The following is a 13941-nucleotide window of genomic DNA, read 5'->3' as shown; positions in this document are numbered from 1 at the left end:
GTGATAAAATAAACTCTTATCATTTCAGAAATACCTAATCCTGTACCTAATACATCTCTGTTGAGTTACAGAAGAAATCAATATGTCTGCAGTGGGTGGTATGAAAATTCTACAGATATTTTGTAATGCCAGTGTTTCATTTTTTCATTCTTTCATTTTCCAGGGAAATACTTCAGGGCCAGAGAATTCAATGACATAGAAGAAAAGAATATCTTAGAATAGTGTTTCTTAAGTTTGGTCTTAAGACTCAAATGACTTTCTTGTTTAACTTGCAGGTATCTGAGCTTGTCATAATTCAGCTTTCAGGAAACATGCGAATATACATAATGGCCAAAAATACTGTCAGACACCAAAGTTCTATACCTAGTTCTCACTGAAACAATTCTTCCTGTTTATATATGTACATATATAATTACTCTAGATTCCTGTCCAAAATATTTAACTATGCCATGTAGCTCCTATCATTTACTCATTGTAAACTGGCATAATCAAAAGGCAAGAGTAACTGTAAAAAGGAATCCAATTTTTGCCAATGATTTGTTTTACAATATTGAGCAGCCCTCCTCTTGAAATATGTCCTTCTTTAGAAAGCTGCTATAGTTTACAGATTAGGTAATTAATATAAATACATAATTGATATCTACATTTCTAGCTTAACATTTTTAAAAAGTGACATTAGGAAGGCAAAATTATACTCATAAATTACAATAAAAATGACATAACAAACATACCAATATTCTTTCAATCAGCATATCATAATACTGCTCAGCAAGCTGAGGTCGGCAAAGGACAAATCGACCTAGTAATTCTACTGCTGCTTCTCTGACACTAGTGGAGTTATCCATCAATCGTCCATGAACTCCTCGCTGCATATCCAGCTAAAGAAAAATAAAGAAAACGTAATTTATACTAAGTAGAACTAATATTTTAATTTGAATAGAAAACTCAAATAAAAAGAATCATCTGTGCTCCTCTTTACCCTTGCTAGAATACTGGGGTCTACAGCAACAACCTCAGATAAACACTTCATGGCTTTTGTTCGAACGGCAATTGCATTTTCACCAAGAACTCGAAGGATCTGCCAAGCAAATATTGACATTTTCATCAATTTTAGAACACATAACATTTAACAAAATATAGAAAGAAAACATGCAAAAAAATTAAAATAAATATCATACTCACTTTCCTTTAATTTTTATATAAGTGAGTAAAAGATCTGTTATCTTACTGATCCAAAGCTTTAACTTAAAACATGGTAAAGCATTCTGCTTTAGGGACTTTCCTTTATGCTGGCATTCTCAATTAAACCTGTTTTTTATTGCTATGCTTCATCTGCAAGAACCTGTAGCCCCACTGAAACCTTCCTATCTGTAACTTTAATCAAGGATATTTAGTATCATTTAAATAATAACTTGGAATTGAATATTTTTATAACATCAATCACTCTACCTATATACCATCACTCTACCTGTACCATACAGATACATATCCATTTATCTGTAAAACAAGAATCAATAGGTAAAAGGCATGCAGAACAAAGATATTTTAACAAATATGGAACACAGAAACAAATGTTACTTTCATGATTTTTTAAAATATCTGTTCTCAACAATGAATAGACATCATACTCAAACACAAGTAACCAGAATTAGAAAAATCAATTTCATTGTATAAAGAATTCTGGTCCAGTTTACCTGTGTCAAATAAATATCAAAGCTCTGGGCAAACGGCCTCATAGAGGCCAAGTATCGAACAATCAAACAAGCATCATCATAGTCCACAGTATCAGAGTTCATCCTGCAACAAAAAGTCATTAAATTTTAATTTATTTAATTTTTTTGTAAAGTAGGTAAATAGATATCAAAGAGATAACTGAAAAAGTAAAGATGTTTTCTCTTTGGATCTTACTTTAATGTGCTGAACTGAGAAGGTGTGGTTTTGATAATGCTTCTAAGAAACTTTTTCCGATTTTCAGCTCGATGCATAATTTGACCAGTTGTCTCAACTTCCTTTGCGTGATGTGTTCCTTCAGATGATTCTTCATCTTTTTGTGATTTCATCGCTTTTTCTGTTTCCAGAGTTGTATCACGGAACCACTGGGCTATATAGAATTTACGAGAAAACTGGAAAGAAATTTGGTGAGATTTGAGTTTGATGAAATTAGTAACAAAATTTCCAACATACTGATAAAGTGTTCACAATCAGGAATACAAATATCAAGGTTTAATTTAAAAAAACTTCCATCAGATAAAGACAGATTTTAAGAAAGCTAGAACATTTAGAATATCTAAATGATAGAAAACTTATTATTTTACTTTGTCCTAACAGTTATATCAATGACGTCAAAAGATAATTTTATAAACACAACTGTATTAAGTCTACAATACTACTATAACTACTTAACTAAGGACGGTATCACACAACGAGTCAGTAAAATTAGAGATGATGGGTCAACTAGAAAAGTTTAGAACACATGGATAAAATGCTGAAGGTAGAAGACTCTATAGTTATTTTCAAAATTTCACCTTACTTCTTCAAGAAATACATAGCCAATTATAATTGAAATATATTAACACTAAGGTGCACCTATAATCTGTTCCTTTTAATCTGTTCCTGTTTATTTTTTCACGTTTATTGAGAAATAATTGACGTACATCACTGTATAATCTGTTCCTTTCCACGAAGACTGAAAACTTGCAGTAGTTGGCTGAACAGCTTAGTTATCTCCAACCACTTTAGATGCATATCCCATCAATTAAAAAAAAAATTAAAAAGTGCCCCAATATAGTGTATAAATTTTACATATAAACTTCTTTTACTAATATTCTGGATACCTAATATATAAAAAAACAGAATTAAGGATTATAGTTAAAAATAAATAGATATAAAATTCTAATATTCTTTTTATATGCTAACAGATTATCTCATGCACCACCTGGACAAATGATCTCACCTGGTCTCAAAGATAACCTATGGAAAGATTTCCAAATATTTCCCATGTCACACAATTTTAGTAAACTACAGTATCTGTACCAGAATTCCATTTAAGACAAATCATTCTTTTTTGTTTAGACTATCATGTACCCGTTTTATAAATCAAGATTCCAATACAACTTTCCTCTTCACAACACTTCTCAATTTTCTTACAGACCAAGTTTGAAACAAACATGTAAACTCTCCAATAAAAAGGGAGAATAGAATCCTACCACTAGTGAAGGATCAGTCTCAGTGTTTTCATCCAAGTAATCAAGCAATGCTTTTTGCAACTGTTGGATTTCATCTTCTCCTCCTGAAACCTACAAAATAAACCAAGTAGTAACGAAAAAGATACTACTAATGTTTTTTAACAAATCATCCAGTTGCACATACAAATCTGATAAATGATAAAAATCTGATAAATGATAAAAATATAAGTATGGGAAGAAACAGAAGAATACTATTTTTGAAAAACATTATATATTGATAGCTGAAGTGTACTAATAGCTGAGGTTAACCTTTATTTTTATGAACTACATGTTAACTTTCTTTAAAGAAGCTCGTAAGTAGCTGACATAATAATTATTAGAACAACATGTATGTAAATCTTCAGAGGTAGGAAGGTCCTAGCACTGGTTTTCTGTTTGGTAAGAGATAATTCCAAACTTTTAATCTAGTAAATGGAAACTAATTATTGTCTGAATTATTATGTGTTATAGGTGTCTTTGGGATATTATTTTTTAAAAACATTTTGAAAGGGAAATTATTTTTATTTGCAATTAACATAAAATAGTACTTTATTTCATGTACGATATTAAATATACAGTAGGTATATTTGAGCTGTGCATTTGATCTAGAATCAGAAAGGGACTGAGTCTTTGGTTCTGTCAAGAACAATACAGAAGCAGAAATTAACTCTGAGTTGACATTAATGTCTATAGCTTATTTTCTGGTTTACCATGTGAAATGCCAAATATATGGTTTAGAATATATCTAAGTAGAAAACAAAGATTAGAATAACCTATGTTCTTGGAGTATAGTGAAATGGATACATTCAGAAATTAGTCATAGAACTGTAAACTAGTACACTGTAAAGTTCCAAAAGCTTTTCGGAAGTCTGTCAAGAGTCATAAAAATATTTACCAAGGATCACTCCCCTCAAGTTTTACAGTGTACAGTACATGGTCGTATGTGGCAAATAAGAGGTCCTAGGTCTACTCTCAGAAATACTGAAAATCACCTAGTTACCATTCTTCAATTAAAGGAATCAGCAATACTTGGAGAAATGGCTGATTCCAGGGCTGGCACAAGGAAAGTAAAAGATGAGTCTGAAACATCTTGGGCCACAAAGTCCTCAAGGAAAGATGGGAAGATATCAAAAAGATACAAAAGGCAGTTTAAAGGGGCTCCCACTGGTTAAATCTAGTTCAATTTGAGTGCTACAATAATGACAGCAACAAATGATAATCTATCAAATACAACAGGAATGGTAATATTCCATTAAATGGTAGTATTATATTAATGGTAATTTCTTGCTTTTCATAGCTGTACTGTGGATATTTAAATGAGAGTTCTTGTTCGTAAAAAACATACACAAAGCAGTGGTTCTCAAGCTTCAGCATTCAACAGAATCACCTGGAGGGTCTGTTAAACTAGACTGCTTGTCCCCACCACCAGAGCTTCTGATTCAGTAGTTCCAGAGAGAGTCCTGAGAATTTGCATTTCTAACAAGTCCCTAGGTGATGTAAAAGTTGGTGCTACTTGCCCAGGGAATCACACTTTGAAATTCAGGGGTCATGGAGGCATCCTGTCTGCTCAAAATGGTTCAAAAGAAAATAAAAATGCATATACAGATACACATGCGTGTATATTTTGAAAAAGAATGATAAAGCAAATGTCAACCACTAAGGGATCTGGGTGAAAGATTAATGGGAACTTTTTGTACTATTCTTAAAACTTTTCTGTAAGTTTAAAATTATTTCAAAATACAAAGTATAGTAACAAGAAAAAAAAATTAGAGGCATTTGTCATGGCCAGCAATGGATATGGTTATGGACATTAAAAAAAAGAAAAAAGAGTAGAAAGAAAATGAAAACATCGTGCATGGTAGGATTAGAGATTATTTACCTATCAATTTTCTTAAGTAACTTTTAGTATTACTACCATCTCGTCCATAGTTCAAAAAAAAAAAGGTATTGTTAAACCAAATAGAAAAATACCATCATACATTCATAACAGTAGTTCACAAAAAGAAAGTAAATTAAGGATTATATAAATCATCTGAAAGTTCCTGTTACACATAATTCACCCTACAGTATAAATTTTCTCAGTGGAGCTTTTGAAAAAGCCCATTTTTAGGAGTAAGATTTTATTGTGAATCTACAAAATGTAACACTAACAGAAGAATATCTTTAAAAAGTACTTAACTATTACTTATCCCCCAAATTCAAATTCTTTATCTCAATACCTGTTTTAAAATTCGTTCTATAGACCCTTGATCCATTTTGCTTGTAACAGCATCTTTCCTCAGTCGTGCAGCAACAGTTCCAAGGTAATCAAGAGATGCCACTCTTAAAGCCATCTCTGTTGACTTGTTACTGAATTGATGAACCTACATATGAAAAATAATTTTGTTTTAATTTAACCGATTTATACTATTTTTAATAGCAACTTATAAATACCAAATCTATGTTGTATTATTTGAAAGTTAAACACTTTTTTCCCCTGTCATATTGTTCCACAAAGTAATTGACTTTTTAAAAAATTTTATTCTATTTTATTTTTTTGGTTTCACCCCAGAGCGTATGGGATCTTAGTTCCCTGACCAGGGACTGAACCCAGGCCATGGCAGTGAAAGCCCAGGATCCTAACCACTAGGCAACCAGGGAACTCCCAGTAATTGCCTTTTGAGTTTCTGGAATTTTTAACATTTTCATTAAAAAAAAAAAAAAATATATATATATATATATATATATATATACACACATATATATATATATATATATATATACGTGTACATATATAATAAAATTAAACCTTCCTAAGAACACAGTCACTTTCTTTAAATGTAGGCTAAACTCTATAAAATGGGATTATTACTGAGTAAGAATTTGTTAGGCTGGAATTCTGATGCCTATGAAAAATTATCTTGGTTTCAGAATAGTATTAAGTTTTCCAGCTGACAAAAAGTAAGGTCCCAAAAACTTTGTAACAATTGCACAAGTCCAAATGTAGTCTAAAGATAAAAAGAAAAATCACAATAGTATTTCTTTGCATTTCCCTAATACAATATTACATTAGAACTAAAACGTGTCATGTTTTTAGAAATACTCTTAAAGATGACAGAGTTCACATTAATCAGTTTCATGCTTTGAAATGAATTAACTACAATAACTTATGACTCAGTGTTGAGATGCTTTTAACTAACAATACCTCCAAACAAAACAAAACAAAACAAAAAAACAACAACAAAAAAGTTTTTTAAAGCACTGTTATCTTATGTAATGAAATGAAAGCACCGAAAGTCACAACATTTCCAAGTTTCTACGAGGTACTGACAGTATTGTGTACAGTTATGCACATGCAAAAATAGAGATGCAATGGTCATATTTCCTTACACATTTTTAAAGAATTCATCATCTGTGAATCAGAGTACATCCTCATTATGTTGTCTTCTAGTAATCTAATAATCTTTAAATGCTATACTCTTACCAACAGTCTCCCTAACAAACTAAGGAGTAGTTCAGCAGCTGGCCATTCAGGCTTATTGACTGTTGAAAGAAGGTCTTGAACAAAATTTTCAAATAGTGGTCTGTAATCTTCTTCACCTTGCTTACTACCACATCTGTTCAAAGATAAATAATGGAAAGGCTGTGAATTTAGGTGACATGTTCACCAATATGACTAAAACTTTGTTAACTAAGTTTTCCTCTTCTCTCACATCTAAACATGGTATAAGAGAGTACCTTAAAAAAAGTATGGTTTAAAATGAATCTGTTTTTCAATCTTCATTTTTTCCCCCTACTACAGGGAATTCATTTATTGACATTAACATAATTTTCTGGTAAGTGTAACACATTTTAAATAATGACCACTGTTTTTCTATGAGATTACTATAAATTCTTATGAAAGCTAAGGAAACCTCTCTCCCCAAACTTTCCTATTCAATTAGAAAGTTCCAAAATTCACAGAAAAAAAATTATAGAATTTCAATCTAGAACTTTAACTTTGGAAGTTCAACATATGAGCAAGTTTATAAAATTTTAGATTTTTAATATTCTAATTTCCTCATTTTAAAGATAAGGAAATCAGGGGTCAGGGAGATATAGTCAAGGTTCAGATTATGGCAGGAAGTTGGATTAATCTTTTACATAAAATAAATGAACTATTCTCTATATGGCGAAAATAAAAATCAGATTATGTTAATTTTACTCACTTTTTAAGGAAGATGGAAAGGAAGTTTTGGGCTGTTCGCATGGCTGTTTCATAAGAATTGGTAATGACAACATCTTGGTCAACCTAGATTGAGAAAAATGAATTTATACAGATATAAGAAATAACCAACATACAAGTTATTTCAGTTGCTATTGCCATGTTATTACTGAATATAGGGGCAATACATTTAAATACTAAAAATCTTAACTATTAGATATAAAAAGAGAAGCTACAATTAGCATACTAAATGTATTTCAATACTTCATAAAAACTAAATAAAAATATTGATAGAGTTCATTTTTATTTATTAAAATATGTTAAGAGTGACAAATGTGTTTAACAAATGAAATATCAACAGTTGTTTATCATGATCAGAACAGTTCTGATTGAAAATATCAACACAAAAAGAATTTCAAAAAAAATTCCAAGCTCAAAGTTTACGGAATGCTAGAATATAATACTAAAAAAAGTCAACTCCTTCATTAGAAATTTAAAGACCAGGATATAAATAGTTAATTCAAAGCTGTGGAAACCCGAAAAGTGAATAAATATATGAAAAAGTTCACTAGTAACCAGAAAAATGCAAAATAAAACATGGTATCATTTCATACTAACCAGACTAGGCAAAATCAAAATGTAAGAATGTAAACTAGAACACCACTTTAGTGAGAAAACTGACAAGTTCCGGTGAAGTTAAAAGTGCACGTACACTATGATTTAATATTCTATTTCTAAGTATATCTAGAGAAACTTTTGCTTCAAGTTGTTGTATGTCATATATGATGTGTTTAACCTAAATCAAAAAGAATCTAGCATTAGTTACATGTATTAAAAACAATGGTGAGTGAAAAAATTAGCTGTAAATATGTCACTATATCACTTATGTAAATTTAAAAATTCTGTATCAAATTTATACAGATAAATAAATAAATGGACGAAGATAAACATTCACCAATGGTAAGGAAAAAACTAAAAAGAGAACAGTGAGATTAGGAGAAGGGGAGAACAACAGGGACCTCAACATTTTTTATATTCATTTTATACTTTATTAACCAGTCACTTTATTATTTATTACTATACACACAGCCACGACTATAACAGAATTAGGAAATAAAATTATCCCTCTTTCTTTTGAACCTCTTTGAGGTAAAACTATAAAACTTGGAAAAATTTTAAGTGTTGATGGGTAAGAGCTACAAAACCAAAAGCAAATCTTAGCTATGAGTTATTCAATAGTGAGGGCATAAACTCATTTTCTGCATGAATTTAACATTAATTATATTAACGATTATTTACTGTATGTGATTATAGATACTACATATTATAATTATAATATTATTCACTTTCACATTCAATATCTCACTTGAGTCTTACAACTTGTAATAGTAGGCTTGTTAGGTATTATCATCCCCATTTTACAGCTGAAGAAACAAACTCAGATTAAAGTGATTTGTATGTTTCATGACTGGTGGATATAATAGTCAGGACAAGAACTCAAGTCTCCTAAAACTTAGTTTAATGCTCTACAAGGATCTGTAAGCCCAGTCATGAAGCCCTAATTAAGAACTTCAGTTTTATAAGAATGGCAGAGAATATAGTTGCTTCCTCCTACAAAAATACACAGTTATAAAACTTACAAATGATTCCTTACTTTTTTATTTGAGTCCTCTTCTGAATTAGAGTCCTTCTCTGATGATGGTAAGTGCACCACACACTGAATTAGTTGTAAAACCAGTGCTGTAACCATCTGAATATACATAGGCTCTCCATCCATATCACTACTGTTTAACCTTTAATGGAGAAGAAAATATTTAAATCTTACAGAGTATGAAGAGAATTTCATTTTACATGTCATCTATGATCTGAAAGTTTCAGGATGCTTTCTTTACCAATATTTCTAGGCATTGTCTTTACCGCTTATAACAGTGTCCTTAAGTCTAATTATTTCTAAGTTCTCAAAATACCAACTAAATGCCTATGCATAGATAATTAAAATAGTCAAAGGAAAAATGCAGTATTTAATATAAAATTCTATACTTTATATATGTACTGCAGATTGAACAATTATAACAAAAAATATCAATATTTTTCAAAATGATTTTTAAAATGAGAAGTCTTCAGGATTTCCCAATGCCTAGGCATTCTGGTATTCATTTTCTTATTAAAATCTGCTACACAGTCAGCTCCTGATCATATGTTAGAGTATGAGTGACATAGAATATAAAATAATCTATGTTATAGAATATTTTATGACATAGAATATAAAAAATCAAATTTTAAATTTTTTTGTTTAAAAGATAGTTAAAAACGTAAGAATTCCTTTAGATGTTGATAGCTTTTCTTCAGGTTTTAATGGACAATAGATGTTTATCAATACATAGTCTAAAAAATTAAGATAAAAACAATTATTTTACAGAAGACAGCCCTCAAAGCAATCTAAATATAACCCTATATGCTAGGTCAACACATTTAATCAGCCAGGAATATTATAATGATAGTTATGAAAATGATGATGATTACCTATGCCAACAAAGGCAATAATGCTGACCACAGCAGTGGATAACATTCCTTAGTTACTCTGTGCTTAGTGATTAAGAGCGTTTAATTGTCATGTCTATTTTCTATACTTCTGTTAGAGTAATTTTTCAGCTCTCTTTTAAAAATATAATGTAATGACTTACTACTGTATAAAGGATTAAGTTCAAGTTCCTTCGTAAGGCTTATAAAAATCCTTGAACTGCCTCTGACTCTGGAGCCGTATTTCCTATTGCTCTTCTCACAGGCCAATAGTTCTTAACCAGGGATGATTTTGCCCTTCAGAGGACATTTGCCAGTGTCTAGTGAAAATTCTGGTAATTGTAATTTGAAAAGGTGCATTTCTTTTGGTACCTATTAGGTAGAGGTCAAGGATGCTGCTAAGCATCTTACTATGTACAGGACAGCACTGCAAAAAAGTATTATCTGGCCCCAAATGTCAATAACGCCAAGACTGAAAATCCTTGCCACAGATCTTTACACTTGAGAATCACTGAACTTTTAAGTCTCTAAAATGTGCATTGTTGTTTCTCACACCTACGGTATTCTTCACGCTGTTCTAAGACTGAATTGCCTCTCTTTTATTTGATCATCAAAATAAAAATCAGACAGAAATGATAAAGAATTAAAATATGATGGCTACAGTACAATGGAGTTCTTCATTATACTCGGACTTTGCTATAATTAGTTACCTGAAGTTCCTTAAGCTCCTCTTGCTGGTAGGTAATCTTGCAAGTGAAGTAAAAATTTCTTCCAAAATTAACTGCCTATGTTTTTCATATCTTGAGAATACCTATTTAGTAATTATAAGATTCCAAATTTAGTTTGTTATAATTATTTGAAAATAAACAAAAATGATACTATACCATGTGATAAAAAATATTATCTGCCATTTAGAATGAAAATGTTTTCATCATCTTCGATGGCAATGACTTAATTTGCTCAACTTTTCAACTTTTTTTTAATTATGACATTCTTGTAGAAGTCACAGTATGCTAGTTTCATCTAGAGGAATATGATATCTTGGGTATGAAACATAAGCCAAGATTTAAATGATTTAAAATTATTGATTTTATAGTAAATATTAAGGAATTAACTGAAATATTTTTAAATATTTAGAAGTGTTTGAAATCTAAGGCATACTAAAATAGTCCTCACAGAAAACTCAAATCTGCATTAGTTTTTGCACATTTGGATTGAAGGATACCACTGTTATTTTTCTGAGAGATAACTAAAAATGTGAACTGATTATACTTACTGCAGTGACTAACTTAATGGCACACAATTGTAATTCACTGACATTTTCCACAAAAAATGGTGTTATTCCCATTGATGATACCTGCACAGACACAGAGAGTAATCAGTACACATCTGTAAGAGATTTCAGTAACATTCTGCCTTACTAAATCCCAAAGCATTCATAAACTTCTGGAAAACAACGAGAGCATTTTCTTTTCCCTCATCAATCAGCACCTAGTTTTTCCTTTTGTTCCCTTTCACCCTCAAGCAAATTAGCACAGACCTTCCTTCATAGCTGCCATTCCTCTGATTTCTAACTTCTGGATTGATAAATGTCACAGGAATGTAAAAAACAAAAAATAGTTCACTGTTCTGGAAGAAGTATCCTGACACATTTTAAAGGAAATGATCATTTATCTTTCAAATAATTTACAGTTTAGAATTTATACTACATTCACCTGTCTTCTGCCCCAAACGTTTCTTTTTAAAACTTCCCTAGACTCTTATTTCTTCCATTTAGATATAAAATACTCTGAATGGAAAAAATTAACATAGTGCTGGTATTATTATTGAGTGAACGAGGTTATACTGAACTCAATTAGGTCCCTTATTCTCCTTTATTTTTTTGGTCTAGAAATATGGAAAATGCTTGAAAAAAACTTACCTGAAGAATTGTTGTGTCTGTAAGAAGCTGTATTTCTAGTAGTTCTGATAAGCTGCTAACAATGTCACAAACTTTATTATAAAGCATTACTATTACTCTTTGCTTATGGGTAGAACATTTAGCGCGTTTTGCCTTTGAACTTAACAAGCCTCCTAAAATGAAAAAAAAATCAAAACAAGGAATATATCAACTTTTAATAATGTTTATTAAAAAATAATAAAACTGCTTTCTGAATTAGAAGAACACACCTTTGTTTCCCCCCTATATAAAAATACAACCTGGCAAATAAAGCTGTCTATTTATTAAAAGAGAAAATTATTCTTTAGGGAATATTCAGTTAGAAAGTCAACATTCTTGTAACAGATAATTCATGGTACATTTCAGTGGCTATTAAATTCTTGTATCTTAAGGATTACTTTATTTCTATTTTTTTCCACTGACTGGAGCAGGATATTAAGATTATATTTCCCTTGCAATCAACTTGCAATAATTAAACAACAGGTAATTAACAGTAGGTATTCGTGATCCAAGTTTGCCCTCCTCTTTAAATGTATACATGTTAACATACATGACTCATTTATAAAGATTATAAATAAGAATCATATATCTTTAATCAATCCATTTTGTAGATAGTATTTTGGGTAAAATTTGGGGGAAGTGATAAATGGAACCAAAAGCTACTATTACCTAGGAAAATCTCAGACCAGTAGAAATTACTTCTTATTATATGTAAATAGTTGCTAAAGAAATTATTACTGAACAAGTACTGGATTAAAACAAGTTCTATATTCTAGTCAAATGTAAGCCAGTGTTTATTACAATTTATATAATCAAACAATTTCGGTGCCATTTTAAGTCACTGCATTCTGACCCATCCGACGTGGTAAAATTATATAACAGGTAATTTTGATATTATACTAAAAAACTATCAGTATAAAAGGGCAAACTAACCTCCATGAGGATCTAATCTGTAAACAGGATCATACTGAGGATAAAGTGTATTCTGCAAATGAAATTTAGTGTACTGTATAACTCTTTCGATTACATCCTCAATATATACAGCTTTTGGCATGTTAGGGGATGTCATAATGTTGATAGTTGTAAGACAGGCATCTGCTGATTTTGTCACTCTCTCCATAATAAGGTCTCTCCATAACCTTTCTTCTTCTTCAGTATCATTATTCTATAAAACAGTACATTGTTAATGAAATGGAAATAAACACATTTATAGGTTAAATATTTTTTAAAAATTATAATATATTTGATTTTCACGGTTGAAAACTTGGTGAGAGTTATGGTGTGTGTATGTATATTTAAAGAATATCAGGAATGAAGTACAAATACTTATATTACATTAAGTATGATTTGTTTCAATGTTTTCAAACATAATGTACTCTTATCTCCTAATTTCACCACTAAATGACATTCCAGTAACAAACTTATAGTTACGTTTATCTTCTGTGTAATTTATTCAAATCTACGATTTTAGTTAAAGATCATAATTATACATAAATCATTTTGTGTTTGGGGTTAAAAACATTATGATAATATTAAAGCTTTTTAGTTCTGCTTGCTCTTGTGAGAGCAAAACAAAAATTAACAACAAAGGATAGACCCTTATTTAAAAATAGTAAAATGTTATCGACTCAAATCACTCCTAATAACTGTTTTTCAACAATACTGTATTTTTGAAACTGAGATTAAAAAGTGGTGATTATGTAGACTACTGAAAACATAATTTATTTTCTAAAATAGATAATTCAACAACGGACAGACTATATTTTAATTTACACATCAGCAACCTGCATTACAATTGGGAAAAAGTGCTTTAAATCTTACTTTTAAAGTGAAAATTCTTCTATCACATCCTTAGTTATGAAATATCAACTTTATGTTCTAGGAATACTTGTGTATGCATGCTATTCAAAGCTTATAACATTGGGAAAAGGAATAAATAAAAATATAATATTTGTAAAACACAGAAGGGCTTTCTAAATCACTCATGCCTAAAAACTCTCTTTCATTTTACTACTTACATACCTACTTAAAAAAATAAAGTAACTTTTCTTTGATATTGAAATTGCTGTTTCGAA

General features: G+C 30.4%; 1 protein-coding gene across 1 annotated transcript in view; it reads right to left on the bottom strand.

Annotated features, from left to right (window-relative positions):
- The window catches only part of NIPBL (NIPBL cohesin loading factor), a 190776-nt gene that overhangs the window by 47373 nt on the left and 129462 nt on the right, over positions 1–13941 (bottom strand). The window contains exons 17-29 of the mRNA XM_065875684.1: positions 12800–13031; positions 11849–12000; positions 11204–11284; positions 10638–10738; positions 9062–9200; positions 7412–7494; positions 6688–6820; positions 5444–5587; positions 3207–3296; positions 1909–2123; positions 1695–1797; positions 980–1078; positions 732–878 (exon numbers count right to left, since the gene is read on the bottom strand). Of these exons, the coding sequence (XP_065731756.1) occupies positions 732–878; positions 980–1078; positions 1695–1797; positions 1909–2123; positions 3207–3296; positions 5444–5587; positions 6688–6820; positions 7412–7494; positions 9062–9200; positions 10638–10738; positions 11204–11284; positions 11849–12000; positions 12800–13031 (1719 nt within the window). The remainder of the gene's footprint in view (positions 1–731; positions 879–979; positions 1079–1694; positions 1798–1908; positions 2124–3206; positions 3297–5443; positions 5588–6687; positions 6821–7411; positions 7495–9061; positions 9201–10637; positions 10739–11203; positions 11285–11848; positions 12001–12799; positions 13032–13941) is intronic.

This window comes from Phocoena phocoena, chromosome 3 (assembly GCF_963924675.1).
Source record: "Phocoena phocoena chromosome 3, mPhoPho1.1, whole genome shotgun sequence".
NCBI lineage: Eukaryota > Metazoa > Chordata > Mammalia > Artiodactyla > Phocoenidae > Phocoena > Phocoena phocoena.
This window is presented reverse-complemented; position numbering and strand designations above follow the sequence as displayed.